The 19,437-nt window shown below is 36.7% G+C and overlaps 1 protein-coding gene across 3 annotated transcripts in view; it reads right to left on the bottom strand.

The window, feature by feature from the left end:
* Positions 1 to 19,437, bottom strand: part of esyt2a (extended synaptotagmin-like protein 2a) — a 47,893-nt gene that overhangs the window by 22,801 nt on the left and 5,655 nt on the right. For all 3 annotated transcript variants that reach the window (XM_028472598.1, XM_028472599.1, XM_028472600.1), the window contains exons 3-7: positions 9,997 to 10,038; positions 8,228 to 8,362; positions 7,958 to 8,034; positions 7,696 to 7,768; positions 5,026 to 5,115 (exon numbers count right to left, since the gene is read on the bottom strand). In XM_028472598.1, coding sequence (XP_028328399.1) covers positions 5,026 to 5,115; positions 7,696 to 7,768; positions 7,958 to 8,034; positions 8,228 to 8,362; positions 9,997 to 10,038 — 417 coding nt within the window. The remainder of the gene's footprint in view (positions 1 to 5,025; positions 5,116 to 7,695; positions 7,769 to 7,957; positions 8,035 to 8,227; positions 8,363 to 9,996; positions 10,039 to 19,437) is intronic.

Here is a 19,437-nt window from a genome sequence, read left to right as displayed (position 1 = left end):
AGTTGTTCTATTATATCATTGTCATCATTATTCTCAGCATCATGAACTCATCATCATCACATCCTTGCCACAATTATACATACTATCACTATTAACTCAAACATTATACTATTATTTATTAGTATACAAAATTAATCCTAGCACAAGGCACTAATAATACGTTAAAGGTAAGAATAAATAAATAGAAGCTTGTTTGATTTTACCACCACCAGAATATCCAGGCAAGCTTTTGCCAGCTTTCACTGAAAGAAGTTTGGAAAAATACACTTGAATAACCCTTCTGTTGAAGATGCCAATTACCACTTATTTACTAAATACAACACATTAAAGATGTGGGACTAAGATAACATTTAGCAAAGCTCCAAAAATGACAAATGTTTGTTATTGGTTTGCCTTTGGGACGCAGACTGTAATGGTTACAGGCAAGTTCTTGTCAGGATAATATTTTCTTGTGCCTTTTGAAAGTAAATATTATGTTGCATTAAGTCAAGGTTTGCACGAATGGAACTGTAATTCTAAAGTTTGCCAATGAAAACAGCTTTTGGGTGATTTTTATTAAAAGCCAAATCCATAATCCTGGTTTGTATGGCCTAGAATAAAGGAAATGTCCATGTCCAATCACACAAAACAAGCGTCAAGTCAGGTTTGATTCAAAACAGACCCGTCTCCTCCTGTGCTGCTGGTAAAACAAACCTGCTCATCTTGAACTTGTGACTACTTTCAATCAATTATCAACGGTAAGTATTTTTTCTATGTTGCTCTTCTATTATCCTATGAGCATTGGCCTGGAGGTTGACTTTATATTGTTTTTAATATTGCTCAGAAATACAGATTTATTATGTGATTAGAAATCTACAATAATTATCTGCCAGCAGACAAAAACAAGTTTGATACAGGCTCCAGCAGAGGCCCAAACACAGTGTAAGCCTGGCTTACACAGTGTGGTAGATACACTCCACTTCCTGTTAAGCCTGACCAATCCTTTTTCATGTCAGTTGTAACTTTCTGCAACATAAACAAAGGAAGGAAGTAAAACCAGTATTTAAATTACAGTGTGGCCCAAACACAGTAGGGTAACAGTACAGTATTCTTTTTGAAAATATAATTAATTGTAGACTAACTATACACCTTCAGAGCTTTGCGACGTTAACTACATACAGGTAAATAGAACATCTGAAAAAGTAGGTTAATGCACAAGAAGTCACAACCTCTCAAAGTAATCTTGCAAAAAGTGTCAAGGCTTAGATTTATCGTGATCACGTAAAATGGACAGAAAATATGTAATTTACTTCCTAAAATGGAAATGGCAACATTATTATCTTATATATATATATATTGTCATTATCATTTTAAACATAATTTTTCCCCATAAACGGGTGGTCAAAAAGACAGAAAGTCAGTTTTTGCAAAAACAAAAAAAGATGTCATAATCTGACATAATAGTCAGTGCAAATACAACAGAGGAATATGAATAATAGTTAATTAAATTAATGTTAGGCAAGAGCATTCGCAAGCTTCAATACATTCAGAACAGCGCTGCTAGGATCCTGATGGGGGTGCGCAAATATAATCATATCACCCCCATCCTGAAATGACTGCACTGGCTCCCTCTGGAACAAAGAGTTGAATATAAGATCTCCCTCCTCACCCACCAGTGTGTACACGGAAATGCCCCAACCTACTTAAAGGAACTTCTTATCCCCCAGACCTCCTCGCGCACCCTCTGTTCCGGCAAAGCTCTCCTCCTTAAGATCCCCAGAACCAAGCTGCACAGCATAGGTGACCGAGCCTTCTGCTCGACTGCTCCCAGACTGTGGAATGCTCTCCCAGACCATCTGAGAGCTCCGTAGACTGTGGATTCTTTTAAACGCAGCCTAAAGACACACCATTTTACAAAGGCCTTTCTGTAGCCTTTTTTATGCCTCGTTGTTATTGGTTTTAAACTGTTTTACTAGTTATGTTCATTATGGGTCTTAGGCTTTTTTTGTAGAGATTTATTTAATGTAAAGTGCAATACAAATAAAATATATCATTATTATTATAATTATCTGATTAGGGAAAGCATAAACAAAATGGAAAAGGGTAAACAGACGCGGAAATGGATCAACTCTTAAAAAGAACTAGGGAAATTTTGACACGGAAAATCTGAGCCTCTTTGTCATTCTGCATTTTAACTGTGCGAAAACTTCAGTTAAATTGTTCTGCAAGAGTTTTGTCAATGATCACAGTCACAATTTGTACTATAATGGTTCTATCCATGCAAAAACCTTCCAAATAGCTCCAAACAATGTTCCCCCGTTTAAAAGTAGTGAACATTAAACTCCTTAAACTTGCATTGTCAGAATAAAATAATTTAAACATTATTCACTGTGTAATCTTGTACTTTGTATTTTTACTAAACACAAATCCTGGGAAATGAGGGTTAATATGTGTATAAAACATTAGATGACAAATCATTTCCTCTGCGTAACAGCATCAAAGCTTGAATGTAAAAGATGAGCTGCACTGAAATACAGGAAGGAAAGCAACACTCAGAGAGAAGGAATGTAACGATAAGAGAGGGTCGGGCTGGTTGAGGAGGCTGGAGTGGAAAAGTGCAGAAACGGTAGTGCTGATCTGTTGCATGGTATAACATTAAATTAAACTGGGCACGTGGAGTAATTTTTCCTAATGTGACAAGTGAAAAAACTTCTTGTTTTTCAATCTGCATTGTACATTTGGGCCCTATTCTCACATGTGCATGAATCAGAAAAGTCACGCAGCTGTAGGGTTGGGTATCGGTTGGGTTTCATCCGATACCGGTGTCTACTAACGGTTCCGGTGCTTAAACCGGTACTTTATAAAAAATGAAACTGCATACACTTTGTCAAAATGCAATACCCTTTTATTTCCAGGGCCAAATTGAACACAGTTATACCTTAAATAATTTATTTACAAGTAACATATGAAAATAGTAAATAAACCATTTAAATAATTATAATAAAACAATATTGTATTAAACTATATAATACTGGAGATGAGTATTGTTATCATGATTTTATTTGTCGATAATCATTTAATAGCCTCTGCAAAAAAAAAAAGAAAAATAGAAAAAAAACCTCTTTATTTCAATATATTATTTTAAAGCTATAGGGAGCCATTGCAAAAGAGTCAAAGAGCCACATGTGGCTCCTGAGCCGCAGGTTTCAGTAAACCACTGAGCTAGCCAATCTGCTGCATTCCTGTGTAAATGCAAAACAGTGCCTTCTAAACCTGGTGTTGAAGCTTAAGTTCAACATTTTGTCAATAAACACGACTTGTTATGAGCTTAACATTAAACAGAAAGTCAGCGGACACAGAGTTGAAGTATAGACTTGCTCATATGTTGTTGTCACACGTTGAACGGCAACGGTGTTTGCAAAGAGGAAAGGCTGCTGTCATCATCTGTGATGATGACAGCGCTGGGAGCGGGAGTCACTCAATTTGTCCTGGGAGGACGACACTGGCTGCTGCTGTTGTTGACGTGCTTGGCTCCGGGTCACGTAGGTTATCAAACACGATGCATTGTTCAGCTTTTAAGTAAACTCCATGTGGTCTTTTATCCTCTCGCTATCAGTAATGAGCAACGGATGTGCTGAATCTGATGAGTAGTGGCACTGACGTCATGATCAACCACCGGTGGGGTGGGGGTTGCTGGCACCGAAATGAGGCACTGAAATGTTCATTCTTATTCGGTCTGGTTACTACCGTTTACGTCGGAACCGGTGCCATATTGGTAACGCGTTTCCGTACCCAACCCTACGCAGCTGTGTGGATTTTGGCTGAATTCTGACATAAGGCCTTTTGAAATGAAAATTGTGCTTTATCATTTTCAAGTGTTAGGAAAACTGATGATTTCGAGAGAGCCCAAAAAAATGACACAGTGGCCCAGTCCGCCTCCTTGTTGCACATCAGACCACCTTCATTCACAGACTTACGCCCGTTGAGTGTGTCAAGAGTCTGGATGGGAGATTACGCATAAGAAATACGTGCGTAACTGCACATGGGTTAAAAAAAAATCAGCTTAAGAGCAAAAGAGAGAATAATTCATTAACATTTTAAACACAATCCAGTGAAAATAGTTTTTTGAGACGATGTTACGTATTTCCACATAATTTTTCATCGTAAACAGCTGGTCAAGGAGACGGAAAGTCAATTTTTGCAACAACAAAAAAAGACGTCACAATAGGACGTTATATTCGGCACAAAAACAGTGGAGAAATATGAAATAATAGTTAACTAAATGAACTGTATTAAGCATGTTAGGTATGATTTTGTGATTTAAAAGCCAGTAATGACATCTGATTAGAGAGAATAGGGCCCATTAGCTGCGTTTCCATTACCCTCGGAAATGCGCAAAATCTAAATAGAGCAATAAAAACTGATAATGGAAACACCAGAATTTCGGAAAAAACACTCAAACATCGCAAAAATGTTTACGCTTTCATGAGGAGGTTTTTCAGGCGTTTTGATATTGAAATGTGTCGCAAAAGCTTAATAGCTTAATGGAAACAATTTGTCGGCAATTACATGTCACAGGAAGTGACGTACCTGGTCACATGACCATTTTACTCTGAGAAAACATGGCTCGGTACGTGTAGACAGAAGAAGAGACAGAGACATTTCTTTGAATTATGCTTAAAAATGATCACTTCCCCGATTAGACGTGAAACAACAAAGGAATGCAGAGTGTTATTAGGAGCTTTTGAGCATCCGTCTTACTGCAGCGCAATCTGGCAGGATGAGATTTCGCTGGAGTTACGAGGCTCGTGCCCAAAACAACCTTCAATGGAAACACGTTCAAAGTGCAATTATGCTTTGTTGACATTTAGAAATATCGCTTTTATTTTGCAAAAAACTGTAATGGAAACACAGCTAGTGTCATCAGACGATCATATCTAAGCAACATTAGCAAACAGCTGTTTTTATTTTCTGGTAAAAAAGTGATGCAATGCATGAATCCCATTAGGATATCACAAACAAACAAAAAAAAGGCAAGATACTCACAGGTTTTTTGAGGAAAAAGATGGACAGGGCTCCAACTAAAGGCATATCCCCTAACAGCGGCTCCATCACCACTCGCATCACTCCATGAAGCTGCACAAAAACCAAGAAACATCAAACCATAGCATTGAAACCTGTCAATCCATGTCTGTAGTATTTACAAAACACCTATGGAGACTCTATAGATTGACTAACATGAATGTTTTTAGATCTTTTTCTCTTTTTTTTTTACAAACCCTATAAGTCTAAAATGTTTGTGAATATATATTAAAAAAAACAGAAATTCATTGAAAACCAATACATTTATTTTGAACAACATACTGTTGAGTTAAGATATCTGGCAGTCTCTGCTGATATCGGACTGATGACTGTATAAAACCTAGGAGCTACTTATCATGAGAAAAATAGAAAGCTTTAAAAATCAGCTATTGAAGCAAAAGTGTTTGTTTTTTTTTTGTTTTTACCAAAAGCCACAAAAAAAGTGTCTTTTCGATTCCTCGAACAGCTCCTTTTTTGTTCCTTTTACATTTAAACAGGCTTTGGTGGCTGCAATGACTCAAACGTCTGGCGTGCAGCTTGAACATCTGGATTACCAAATTTGGTCGCTGCAAACACTGAAGGACACGCATAAACATCAATCTTTAGCTCCTTATAACCGGTGCAGTGCAGAGATTTAGGAATAAAGTAATTTGTTTATTGCCTGCTGACCTCCAGGCGCACACTCCTGCAGAGGAAGTGAAGATTTTATAAATCATCTGCAGTACAGTCGCGGCTAACCAAGTATGAAAGAGAAATCAGCGTTTTTTTAGAATGAAAGCTGTGCAAGCATGACACGAAGAAATCCCACGACTAATAAATCCTAATGTGCTTCACAGACACTATCTGTGTCCAGGTTTGAAATGACTTTAGAAGTCTACAAGAATCTGGGACAGCTGGGCATCACGGCTGTAATACTTGAGCTAAACACAGTAGGCAAATATTGACGCAGCCTCACACGAGCAACCGCCTCTCCCACTAAATCTTCCCTCTCCTCACTTTCCCTGCTCTCTCTGATCTCTGAACAGCAAATATGGCCTGATACTGAGCCAACAGCTGAATGGATAACGTCTTCTTTATCAGGCCGTGTCAACACATTACATAAAGTCAGCTCTGCTGAGGTCACGGGTTAATTTGCCTGTGATGGTATGGGTGGAAAGGACAGTAATCACTACTAAAACACGCGTCTGTCTAAGAGTTCCACTGCCACACATTATACATGGTTGAATCAAATGTAATCCACTCAGTCACATGTACAGTTAGATGTGCCTATGGTCGGCATTTATACGCCTTTACGTGGTTATGAGTATTAACACTAAATTAGATTTTTAGTTAGTAGTTACTAATACTATAAGGCAGTGGATCTCAAAATGTTTCTGTTGCGCCCCACATTGAAGGAAAAAGATCATAATAAAAATTAAAAATGTGTCAAAAATGTAACCTTTACTGAAAAAGGTGAAAATTGTGACTATTCTTCTTCAAAAACCCCAAACATAACAATAAACAAGTAATAAAAATAGAAAATATGCCCCAATTTTTTTTTTTGAGGCATTCTAGCGTCCCTCCCATCTCATGACATCACACCAGTTTGAGAACCCCCGTTATAAGAGAAACTATTCAGTCTTCACTGAATCAATGAAAATGTATTTTATTGCTGTTTATTACTCATGGCTTACTGATTATATTTCGCTACTGCGTATGTACAATTCATCACTGTTACCTGACAGCTTTGATTGTTGTATATATCTGTGTTATATTTGTACACTTGTAATTAATCTTTATTTAATTAACAGTATTTTACTTAATCAATTTTCTTTCTCTTTCTTTCTGTGTTTTGTGTTTATTCTTTTTATTTGTGATATTTCTGGAGCCTCTTTAACGCAAGTAATTTCCCCCTGCGATAAATAAAGTATTTCTGATTCTGATGACTGAGAGGGAGATTTTTAATCATGTTATTGTTTATTTCATGTTTTTACTGCTGATTTTAATGTTCTTATTGATTTGTAAGTGGTTGAATGTTTTCTGTTGCCCTTCTTGATCATGTAAAACACATTGAATTGCCTTGTGTATGAAATGCACTGCACAAATACATTTGCCTAGCCTAATAATTACAGTTTGTTAGTAAAGAACTAGAAATACCACCTATCTTGAAATCTCAAGGAAACTTTTTATAAACAAAAAAGTGAAACATCATATAACGTAGAAATTCTGCATTAAAGTTCTTTGACAAGCTTGAATTATTCTGTCATTACAGGAAATACCAAAGAAACTCTGAAATACTTGGTTTTCTTTTTTGCCATTGTCATTAAATGTCTCGTTTGTTACAAGGAGGAAATTTTAAAATAGAAGATTTAGAAAATTGGACATCTGAGTCCCTTTTGTGTTGAATATAAACACTGAGAAGCAAGACATGAAATACCAACAGTGTATGAGAATCATCTGATCAAATATTCCTACATCGTGTTAGTAATTAACCACTGTATTTTTTATTCATTGTCAGCAATTACTCTCACCACCTCCCAAGTATGAACAGAAAAGGCTTGTGTCAAAGATCAATAGATGGAGAAACCAGTGGTTTCTAGTTCATATAACCACAGCTCATTATCTCAAAGTGATGTGTTTAAACTGCTGCCATACCTGTATACTTTGTATTCCTGCCCTGCAGTAGAACTTCTTGATGTCCACATCAATTGATGTATTTCCTACAAAACTATTGTAAAGGACGAGAAATAAAGGGAGACAGAGGGAGAATAAAGGACAACATGAACTGCAAATACAGAATACACACTCCTCAAGTTTAAGTTGCTGTCTGATTCATTACAGGTAAGATTTGGGATTTTTTTTTTTCTTGAATATTTAAAAACAAATGAGGTTAAAGACTTAAAAAAATGAGCAATACCTGATCTGTAGGTCCATGATGACCTGTCTCTTGTCCACGTTTTCTGTGTAAACTTTCACGCCATTCACCCGAAGTGGCTGCACAAAAACAATCAATCGCTTAAATCTTCATATATTCTGTTAATTTGCAGACAAATTCAATACACTTCAATAGAAAAGTCCCATCTTATTATTTGCATCCGTATTGACAAGAAAAACTAGAGTAAAGACTTTCCACAGCTAAAAGGTTGAGTTGTGATCAACAAAGCCCATCACATGGTTGTGTTGTCACCTTGTCGCCCATGTCGATCTTGCTAAAACAGAAGGTGCTGAGATGAGGGTTTGCGCCCTTCACCGCTGGTTCGATGGTGTCTCTGAACAGTTTGTCCACAAACTGGCAGATGAAAGGCCACATCTGTCTCACCGTCTGAGAAAAAATGAAGAAATAAATCACACGTCACTATGGAAAGCTAGTTTCTATCAGAGTGACTTCTTCAGGGCAGTGGTTTTCAAACTTTTTTGGTGTTTTTGGCTCAAATACCCCCTTACTCTCATTTCTAAATTCAAGTACCCCCCTTTGTCCGACTACCACATTTTGCTCAACTACAGAGCATAATGATGGAATGAGTGAGTGATAACACACAATTTAAAGAATCTCATTTTGTAAATAAGTGGAATGAAACAGTATTTAGTGCCTCCTGAATATATTTATTTCTATAGTTTTTATCATTTCCGGTCCTCTCCCTCCTGATGTGGGACCAATACTGACTCGTATTCTCAGTTCATGTTCTAATCAAGATCATTTCTATCATCATTGTGTGTTTTTTGTGCCATTTTGTGGGTATTTGGTGTCAATGTGTGTATTTTGTTGTTATTTGTCTGTTCTTTTTATTATTCATCATATTTTTTTTGTGTTGTTGGTATTATTTAAATTATTCTCTCTCAGTGGGTGTGTTCCTGGTATTGTTCGGTTGCTATTTATGTCGTGTTGTATGTTTCTCTGTTATTTTTGCGTATTTTGTAGTGATCTTGTGCATTTTTCTCTCATTTAGTGTGTTTGTTGTCGTTTTGTGTGTTGCTGGTAATTTCGAAGTATTTCTCTCTTATAGTATCCTTTTGTGTATTTTGTCTGTTCTTTTTTTTATTATTTATTATTATATATCACCTTATTTTGTGTGTTTTTGATGTTGTTTTGTGAGTTGCTGATAATATTATTATGATTATAATTTTTAACACTGATTTAGGGTGACCATAATTTGATATCCAAAAAAGAGGACACTTGGGCCGACCTCGGCATACTCAAAGTACTCAAATCTACCTTGTAATGGCAAAATACAATATAGTAGATTAACAACGTTGTTAATGTCCGTAAGGTTTAAAAATTCATTACTCTATTTATAATAAACACTTTAAAAAAATCTGAAATCAGTGATGAATCAAGTCAATCACCTTTTATTATGCATTATAATAATCTATCCTTAAAAATGTCATATATACCTTGTCAAAATCTCTCAACCATTGAAACAGTATGAGAAACATCGCCTCCCAGAAATTAAAACCCTTAAAGGAAATACACACTTTAAATAAATGTGAAATAAATGTGAAAGCTTGTAGTGACGTGTGGTTGCAACAGTCTTTCTTTTCAAATAAATCCACCGGTATTTGGTCTCTTTCGTCAAAACGAAGCAGCATCTGTAATGATTCCATCATATGTGAGTAATGAATAGCTTTCACAAACTGGTGGAATTTCCCAGATAGAGCAAATATTAACAGAGTTACGGTCTTTTAAATGGATGTGTTCCCCAAGATGCTTTCAGGGTCCCTGGAAAACCTGGATATCTGAGTATTTACAGTAACTGTTGTTCATCAAGGAATCTTCTCTATCTTCTCTTTCTGTGTGCATATATCCATTATTTATGTCTCCCATCAATGGACGTACTGGGTCGGGCTCTCCCTGAGCAACAGACCCCATTATTATTTATACACACTAGCAATCTGCCTGTGTGTCAAGAGTGGGTAGAGTGGGTGTGAAAACAAATGAAATGAAGGGAGAGTGGGTACCTTATTCAACCATTCTACTCTCTCCACATCTGGATAATGGACCTAAAAAAAAAGAGAGAAAGGAATTTACATAATTGAAGAAAAGATGTTCCCCTGGAGGCCAGGCTAATTTTGTGCAGCAAAATTATAACTGAAATACACAAAATGACTAAAAAAGGTTATTTCTGTGCATATTAACTTCATTAAACTTCATTAGATTTATGAAGTAAAGCCCACAGTTTGTTGAATTTTAAGCGTCTCTTGATGCAAAGCAAATATCTACTTAATGTTCACCATGACACACAACATCTGAAGAAGCTAGAAAACGTCCTCAGCTAGTTGCACACAAACAAAAGACACGTGGCCAACACTGACACTTGAAACCAGATCCATGAGCTCATTGTGCATTCTGCACGTAAACCAACAGCTTACGTTGAAGATGAGGTTTGCATTGCATGGGATTCTTTGAGGTTTAGCGACTATTTTTACTGCAGCTTTTGTTGTTCTAACCTCTGTTTAGAGAGGATGGAGCATGTTGATAAATATATCATAATATTGCAAAGCAGCACATACACCTGCCTTCACATTTTTATTTTTTATTTTTTTTATTCTGATTAAATAAATCCCTAGATTGCTTGTCAATGTAAAGTTGAAAATATAGGATAGACCTGGTAAAGTGTGAATAAAACTAAGATAAGTGATGATGGCAACTATTGTTTTGTTTTGTTTGTTTTTTCTCATTTATGTCTGACCTACAGTTCTTAAATTTGCACTGTTATCTTGTGTTAATATCTGTTTTTGTTTCTTACCGTCTTTTTATCGTGTTGCTGTGAAAGTAAATGCCCCTCTGGGATCAATAAGGTACTATTCTATTGTATTCTATTCCACAAATTTACAATAACAATAATATTAATGCAACAATAATGTATAATAATCCAATAAAGAAGATGATTACCATAATAGAGGGGAACAATGAGGATTAACCAGTATAAATAATAAACTATATCACATGAAATGTATTAATATTGCATAAATGAAGCCTGTTATAGGAGCAGTAACATAAAGAACTACAGGAGATTAATCAGCCCAATTTCCCAATTTGATTCCGATAATTAAATTCTTCATTTTCGATTATTAATGATTATTGAGTAAGTTTTCGATGCTGATAATTGGTCTTTCATTTAACATCAGTAAGCAACTGAATTTCTTGACTTCACAGCCCCTTTAATATCCTATAGTCGCAGGATACAGATAACCACACATTTCATGTGGAAAATATAGTGTAAATTAAATTAATATTCTCTAAAAACATGCAAGTGGCAGTATCCATGTCATATAAGTTAACTAATTCTGTTTCAGGTAGTTAAAATCCCAGATTTCCATTCATTTTTCATGTACACAGAAAAAAATTGAAAATCAGAAATTTCTGAATTGGCCATAGAAGGAGTTCATTAGAATGAGTTTGACTCTGTGTACCAATTCTTCTGTGAAAAGTTCAAACCAATACAAGAAACAAAAAAAAGACTTTACAAAGTTGAAAAATCCAAGTTTAGAAGTTCCCTGTGTGTAAAATGAGTGACTCACAGGCCAAATATGTAACAGCTGTTAGGAAAGCCCTCACCCTACTCACCAGCCACGCCCCGATACAATGCAATAGTTCATGTGAGGAACGAGAATAGGCAGACCAAGAAAAAAAATTGCCCGAGTTTTCATCCCTCGAGGTCCATCAATTTATTCTAGGATAACAACACCTCGCCTCACCCAAGGTGACACCAAAGCTAAAAAACCAGCTTAATCAGATTCCCTTTAAACTACTGAAGGCAATGAAAGGTGTGGAAAGAGGAGGTCGGCACAACCAGACAGTTATTCCACGCTAACTTCTATATTTAGTCTGCGACAGGTTGTCAATGACATGAAGAGGAAAGATTATTGCATTCAGCAGAGCACATTCTATATGGACAAATAAGCAGGATTGGACAAATAACAAATGCTTTGATAACATATTAGCAATGTTATAATATGATAAACTTGTGATTCTCCCTTTGTCCGACTGCAACATGTTGCTGAGAAAACAAATCTAGAGCATAATGATGGAATAAACGAGTTATAACATTATAAATACTCTAATTTTGTAAATAAGTGGAAAGAAACAGTATTTAGTGCAGTGGATCCCAACCTTTTTTGGATCCTGACCCCATTTTTTTCCCCTAGAATTAGTTTTTGATCATGATTGAGCTCAGATACACAGTGGTGTGAAAAAGTGTTTGCCCCCTTCCTGATGTCTTACTTTTTTGCATGTTTTCCACACTTAAATGTTTCAGATCTTCAAACAAATTTAAACGTTAGTCAAAGATAACACAAGTAAACACAAAATGCAGTTTTTAAATGAAGGGTTTCATTAACTCAGTTTATAGATGTGAATTGGTTTAGTACACAAATGGTGTTTTTCGCCTGGGGTTGCTAGGAGACAGTGTAACGAAGCTCTACGGTGAATATCTAACTTGTACAATGATGCAGTGACCAACTGGTGACATGTAGGTGGTAGCAGCGCACCTTTGGATGAGAGATCACTCGTGATGGCCAGAACTCAGAGGAAGAGGAAAGGAGTTTACGAGACAGAAAATAGCGCTACGAGAGTTGATGCTGAAGTTCCCAGAAGCTCACACTCAACCATTGCATGTGTGAAACCTAAGTGGACTATTGAGAGTGTCGCGATAATGAAATAAAACGATCAAAAAATTGGGGCAAGCGCTGACAATCGGCATGTCCGGGATGAGGAGGAAGTTGAGTGTGTGGAGAATGACGGGGGAGAGACTTGGAGGATGGCCAAATTACAGTAAGAAATCCATTCAACTCTGACATAGATAGCAAAATAATAATAATGTTGCAATTAAAAGCTGTTGTTTTTGTAGTTTTACCATTTTTCTCAGCTTTTTGTCACAAACTGGCAATTTGTGTGAAACTAGCCTCTATTCAACTGCTGATTACAGAAGAATGAAACAAGAAAAAAATATTTTTTCTGATGAAATTAGAAACTCTTTCAGAATATGGTGTCAGAATTCAGATTGTCAAAGCACAAAATATTCTGTGGGCCTTTAAAATTTAGTCAAAATACTCTAAAACAGCTGGCACTGAGGGGGTAGAAATTTTGAAAATGGCTGGCACTGAATGAGTTAATGAGGTAGAAAAAATCCAAAGCTACATGGCCCTGTGTGAAAATGTGTTTGCCCTCCAGCTCCTGTTAAAACATAACTGTGGTTGATCACACCTGAGTTCAATTTCTGTAGCCACACCCAGGCCTGATTACTGTACACCTGTTTTCAATCTAGAAATCACTTAAATAGAACCTACGTGACAAAGTGAAGTAGACCAAAAGATCCTCAAAAGCTATAGACATCATGCCGAGATCCAAAGACGTTCAGGAACAAATGACAAAAAAAGTAATTGAAATCTACCAGTCTGGAAAAGGTTCTAAAGCCATTTCTAAATCTTTGGAAATCCAGCGAACCACAATGAGAGCCATTATCCATAAATGGCAAAAGTCCCACAACGTCTAAAGAACTGCAGGCATCACTTGCCTCAGTTAAGGTCAGTGTTCATGACTCCACCATAAGAAAGAGACTGGGAAAAAATGGCCTGTATGGCAGAGTTCCAAGACAAAAACCACTGCTAAGCAAAAAGAACATTAAGGTTCATCTCATTTTTGCCAGAAAAAACATCTTGATGATCCCCAAGACTTTTGGGAAAATATTCTGTGGACTGATGAGACAAAAGTTAAACTTTTGGAAGGTCTGTGTCCCATTACATCTGGCGTAAAAGTAACACCGCATTTCAGAAAAAAAACATCATACCAACAGTAAAATATGGTGTGTGATGGTCTGGGGCTGTTTTGCTGCTTCAGGACCTGGAAGACTTGCTGTGATAAATGGAAGCATGAATTCTGCTGTCGACCAAAAAATACTGAAGGAGAATGTCCAGCCATCTGTTTGTGACCTCAAGCTGAAGCCAACTTGGGTTCTACAGCAGGACAATGATCCTAAAGTCCAAAGTCCACCTTTGAATGGCTGAAGAAAAACAAAATGAAGACTTAGAAGTGGCCTAGTCAAAGTCCTGACTTCAATCCAATTGAGATGCTGTGGTGTGACCTTAAAAAGGGGTTTTGTGCTCGAAAACCCTCCAACGTGGCTGAATTACAACAATTCTGCAAAGATGAGTGGGCCAAAATTCCTCCACAGTGTTGTAAACGATTCATTGCAAGTTATCGCAAACGCTTGATTGCAGTCGATGCTGCTAAGGGTGGCCCAACCAGTTATTAGGTTTAGGGGGCAAACACTTATTCACATAGGGCTATGTAGCTTTGGATTTTTTATTTCCTCATTAATAAAACTCTTCATTTAAAAACTGCATTTTGTGTTTAATTGTGTTATCTTTGACTAATGTTTAAGTTTGTTTGATGATCTGAAACATTTAAGTGTGGAAAACATGCATAAAAGTAAGAGATCTGGAAGGGGGTTAGGGTTAGTTAATACTTTTTCACACCATTGTATATGTTTTTACTGCATTATAGTTCTAGATTTATATTTCACAAAGTCAAAGTATGGAAATACAGTTGTTTAAGATTGTGTTTTGATTTTTTTGAAAAAGAATAATAATTAAAACTTTTCAAAAATATATTTTGATTTTTCAGAAATTTCAAGCGACCCCATTTAAACACCAGGCGACCTCACAAAGGGTGCCGACCCCAATTTTGGAAAACACTGAATACATTTTTTTTTCTATAGTTTCTATCATTTCCTGTCACCTCACGCCTGGGGTGGGACTAAGACTGACAATTTATTTGTCTATTTTCTACTCTCTCTCTCGCTCAAGTAACGGTACCCCCATTTGAGAAACACTGTGATAAACCACAATCTGAGCAATTATTTCTCCATTATTTTCCAAAGTTTCTTTCAATTCAATGGGTATATATATATATATATATATATATATATATATATAAACATATAGTGTTTGATAAATTACCTAATTGTACACAGGTAAAAAGATTTGAAGTTCAAGGGTCCCTTGAGGATTAGTAGCACTTTGAATTTTACTTTAAGGAGTGGCAGAAGTTTGACTATTTAAATGAAAACCAAATACACAACGCTACCAAAATCCTCATTACATTATTGACATAGCAAAATAAATATAAAATCACACGATTCACGTCTCAAGCATTAATGGGGATTAAATCCTAAAATTTCTGCAGCTCCACATTGTTTCCATTCTACACTGTAGAGCAAAGTCACGCCTTTTGGCACTTCAACCAGTGGAACCCCACCCATACTGTGTGTCATAGGAGAGCAGACAGACATAGATGAAGACAAGTGGAGGAGGAGGAGGAGGGAAACAAACACAGACTGTAAAAAATTTTAACCCTGCGGTTGCAGCATTTTGTGGTGGCGTTCCTAAATGTAGAAACTCACGTTAGCTCGTCACCGTAGAGGAAACCCATAATGAGTGTCAAGATTTCTGCCCACTTTTAAACTGCGAGTTACACCCAGGAAATAAAAGACAATCTCTCTGACTGAAATGTGAAACGCACACGTATAGGGTTCCATTTGCTATACAAAGAAGTACATATTTTTCATACGTGAATAAATTAATACGTGATCGCATGTGCTCAGTTGAATCAAATGTTAAAACATCAGTTTCAAATACATTCAAAAGCTTTTCCTGCCCATTTAATTACAATATCTGTGTTTATTCAGCCAATTTCTGATAACCAACAACAACAGATAATTTAGTACAGTGGCTTTAGAGATAAAACTGCACCATCACCTCAGGCATTTAAGGCCCGCTAACTGGGAGCTGCTATGCTACCCACACTGCTTATCAAGCCTCATTCTTGGCATATTTGCAAAGAGGGCAAGTCCAAAGTAACATTAAGCTCAGATAGAATCGGCATTCCAGTGGTGTTGGGGGTTGGCTTGCTCTTAACCAGCAAATACTGCATTTTTGTTCATTCCAGTTCAAATAAGTGGAAATCTGATAATGGGTTATCATTATCAGAACAAATCGGACCCATTTTTTCCAGTCTTCTTACTTTGTCTTCTTAATTAATGCATTGTTGATTCATCAATTGGTTTCCTAAGTTTAAAAATAAAATAAAAAATCATAAGGAAATTCATATTTTCTTGGCTTAGCAAATAAATGTGTGTCTGTAATATACGATTGGCCAATTGGTAATAGAGAAAATGGATGAAGGTGTTCGTTTTTCATTTTCTGGACGAAAGCCAAAGAGCTTGAATTTGAAAAACAAGGCGTTTTCCGTTTCTTCATTTTGGTTTGGGAAACAAATATCAAATAATGAGTGTTTTTCATGTTTTTGTTACATAATGAAAAACAAATGAACGAATGATACATGGATTTCTCGTAATATGATGCGATATGACGCAGATGACCTCCTGAAATAGAAATAGCTTTACATAGACACAGACTAAACCCTCACTGACATATTTTGGGAGGATATCACCCATTTACACGCAATATTCCACCGTAAAATGGGTGGTCTAATCAGTAGCAACTTTGGCAAACGGACGGACATAAAACCTTGTGCAAAATCTTGCGTGATTCTAGCCCGTAAAAAGTAAAAAAAACACATTTTTCTTCTAAAGTTTAGAAAATTTGTTTAAAGGAGACATATCATGCTTTTAAATCCTTCCTTTTTACATATAAATCATACAGTTGTGGTCTATGTAAAGCGGAACTGCAATGCTTGGGTCTGAATTCCTCATTATTATAGCTCCACAGGTCCCTTTTCTACCCCTTTTCTGATGTGCTTCTGAGAGCAACTCGTTTTGGTGCGGTCTCTTTAAATGCAAATGAGACACTTCATACCTCGCCCCCTCTCCAGGTTGCAGCGGTGACACTCGGTTCAACTCCACCCTGCTTGACTAACTCCACCCTGCTTGGCCATTTTTGTAGTTTGATAGAAGAGATACGATTGTCCATCCAGCCTTACATGTTCGAGCCAGAGTCGGACCCGACGGAACGAGATGAAAATGATGATGAACCTGCAGAACAACGTCTTCATATGGATGTTAACAAGTGAGCTAACACAAGCGCCGAGCTAACGCTAGCGCCAAGCTAACGTCACGAAATGCATTTTAATACAGTCTTTTCGGAGACAAAAACGGCAAAATGAAATGACTAATGAAAACTTTAGACTTAAATTAAATCACGTAGGCCATATCGTCAAGGATCTAAAACGGGCACACAGCGCTAACATATGAAGAGGGTGCAACTGCTAATGCTAACAAAACAATGACAGGGACGTCTTATCATCACACTTTTTAGCGTTATTTACAGCTTACCGAAGTGCTCTGTTCGTCGTCTCCAAAGATAGAAAGAATTGACCCCCCAATCAGACAAAGTCTTTCGGCAAATCCTTCTTTACACTGGCGGAGGTTGCAGAAGCGGTCATCCTTGAAGTGCTTCACGCACACAAAAATGACCTTACCCACAGATGTGGGTACATTTCCGTGAAAAATAAAACTCAACCAGGCACTTTGAAAAGGTTCTGATGCTGGGAGACGGTGTAATGAAGCGAATGGGTTACTACATCCAACAACCGAACATTTTGACTTATCCTCTCATAACTTCGGCATCCTTGAGCTTGGACTGCAAAATAAAAACGAGAAATAAAAATGGCAGATTGCTCAAAGTGTTGGGCCTGGAGTCGATGTCCTAATTTGGCAGTGACGTTATTGTTCAAAAAACGTAATAGAGAATCGAAAAATCGAAACAGATTGAAAAATATGACCAAAACAGAATATGAAGATATCAACGAGCACCTGAAGAGACTAATTTGAACTTTTCTGTACTTCTAAACACTCTAAATATACAAAAAAAATGCATTTAAGGGCTAGAAAAGTGGATTTAGCATGATATGTCCCCTTTAAAAGAATTTGCTAAGTTCAGTGGCATTAAGTTTTTTATATACAGTATTTCTTTTGATTCCTTCTCAAAATGTTTGTTACGTCTCCCTTTTTAAAATGTTTATACTGTGTTAAAAGGTTGTTGACGGGTGCACATGTAATTGACTTCTTGCTTTTGTTTTTGTCGAAGTTTTAGAAAAATTGAATGAATGAATGAATGAATGAATGAATGAATGAATGAATGAATGAATGAAGAACTTTGACATACAGAAGTTGCACAGCACTGCAATGATTGAAGGACTTACAGTAACTTAGCTCCTAATCAATAGCGTTCGAGGTTAGTCTGACAAAGGTGGAATAGATCAAGTATTTGCTGGAGACAAACTGACATAACATCTCATGGGGGGAAGGGGTCAAAGTTCGCCACTGATTACCACGATTCTTCGCGGGCTACTACAAGCTTCTGCCTTCTTCTTCCATTCTGTTGTTGCCTAGCAGCATTTTTCTGTCTTTTATTGAGGGGGTGTCGTGACTCGTGTTCGAGCCCGGCTCGTATCCTGCCATCCTCTCACTGCTCCATATCTGGTATCATGGTCATTGATAAGAGCAAATGTGAAAACATGAACGTTTCTTTAATTTACCTAAATGTCAAAAAGCTAGAAATAAGATGACACATGGTCATATATAATTGGTTTCATGGAAACGATTAATGGCAACAAAGACGAACGATATTATTATGGTTTCCGCTTTTTCTAGCATTGCATATTTTTATTAAGACGTTTCATATTCTAATCAAATTTACTTAAAGTAAACAAATAAAATGATTAAAGAAATATATCTTATATAACAAATACAATATTGATGTTAATTATACTGCCAGATATTCTAATACAGGGGTGTCAAACCCATTGTAGTTCAGGGGCCAAATACGGAGCAGTTTTATCTCGAGTGGGCCACAGATTTTATGCAGGAAAATAAGTAATTTCCACATTATTGTGCCCTAGTTTGCACTTCCATGTATACAGGAATTCCAAATTATGTGAGAAACCAACAATGACCTTGATTTTGTGACCAATTTCTATTTAAGTAAGGGAAATGTTCTGGAATAATTAGAGGAAAATGTAAGGATTTTGCACAAATTTTGAGTTTTATATTAAAAATGACTGCTATCGTGATACACAGTAAGGGCCGGAAAAACTGAGAGCCCCTGCAAATATTGTTGAGTTTTATTCACACAATGATTCTTGTTACCTCTGTCATTTTTATTTTCTCCTGCGGGCCAAATTGGATGCTCTAAAGTGTCGGAATTGGACCCTGGGCCTTGAGTGTGACACATGTGCTCTAAAAGCTTGGTACTTCCACAGCAATCCACTGTCTATTAGACAGAATGTCAAATAAACAGAACTGTAATGATTCATTTTCTATTTATTCACACAGTATCTTTTTGTGTTTGTTGTGGATTTCATTAAGCATAAAATTTAGCAAGGCTGGAGTCGTCAGCGTAAAGTAGTAATGTCCTCCGAGAAAACCTTGTATGAGCAAT

The sequence above is a fragment of the Gouania willdenowi genome, chromosome 17 (assembly GCF_900634775.1).
Source record: "Gouania willdenowi chromosome 17, fGouWil2.1, whole genome shotgun sequence".
Lineage (NCBI taxonomy): Eukaryota > Metazoa > Chordata > Actinopteri > Blenniiformes > Gobiesocidae > Gouania > Gouania willdenowi.
This window is presented reverse-complemented; position numbering and strand designations above follow the sequence as displayed.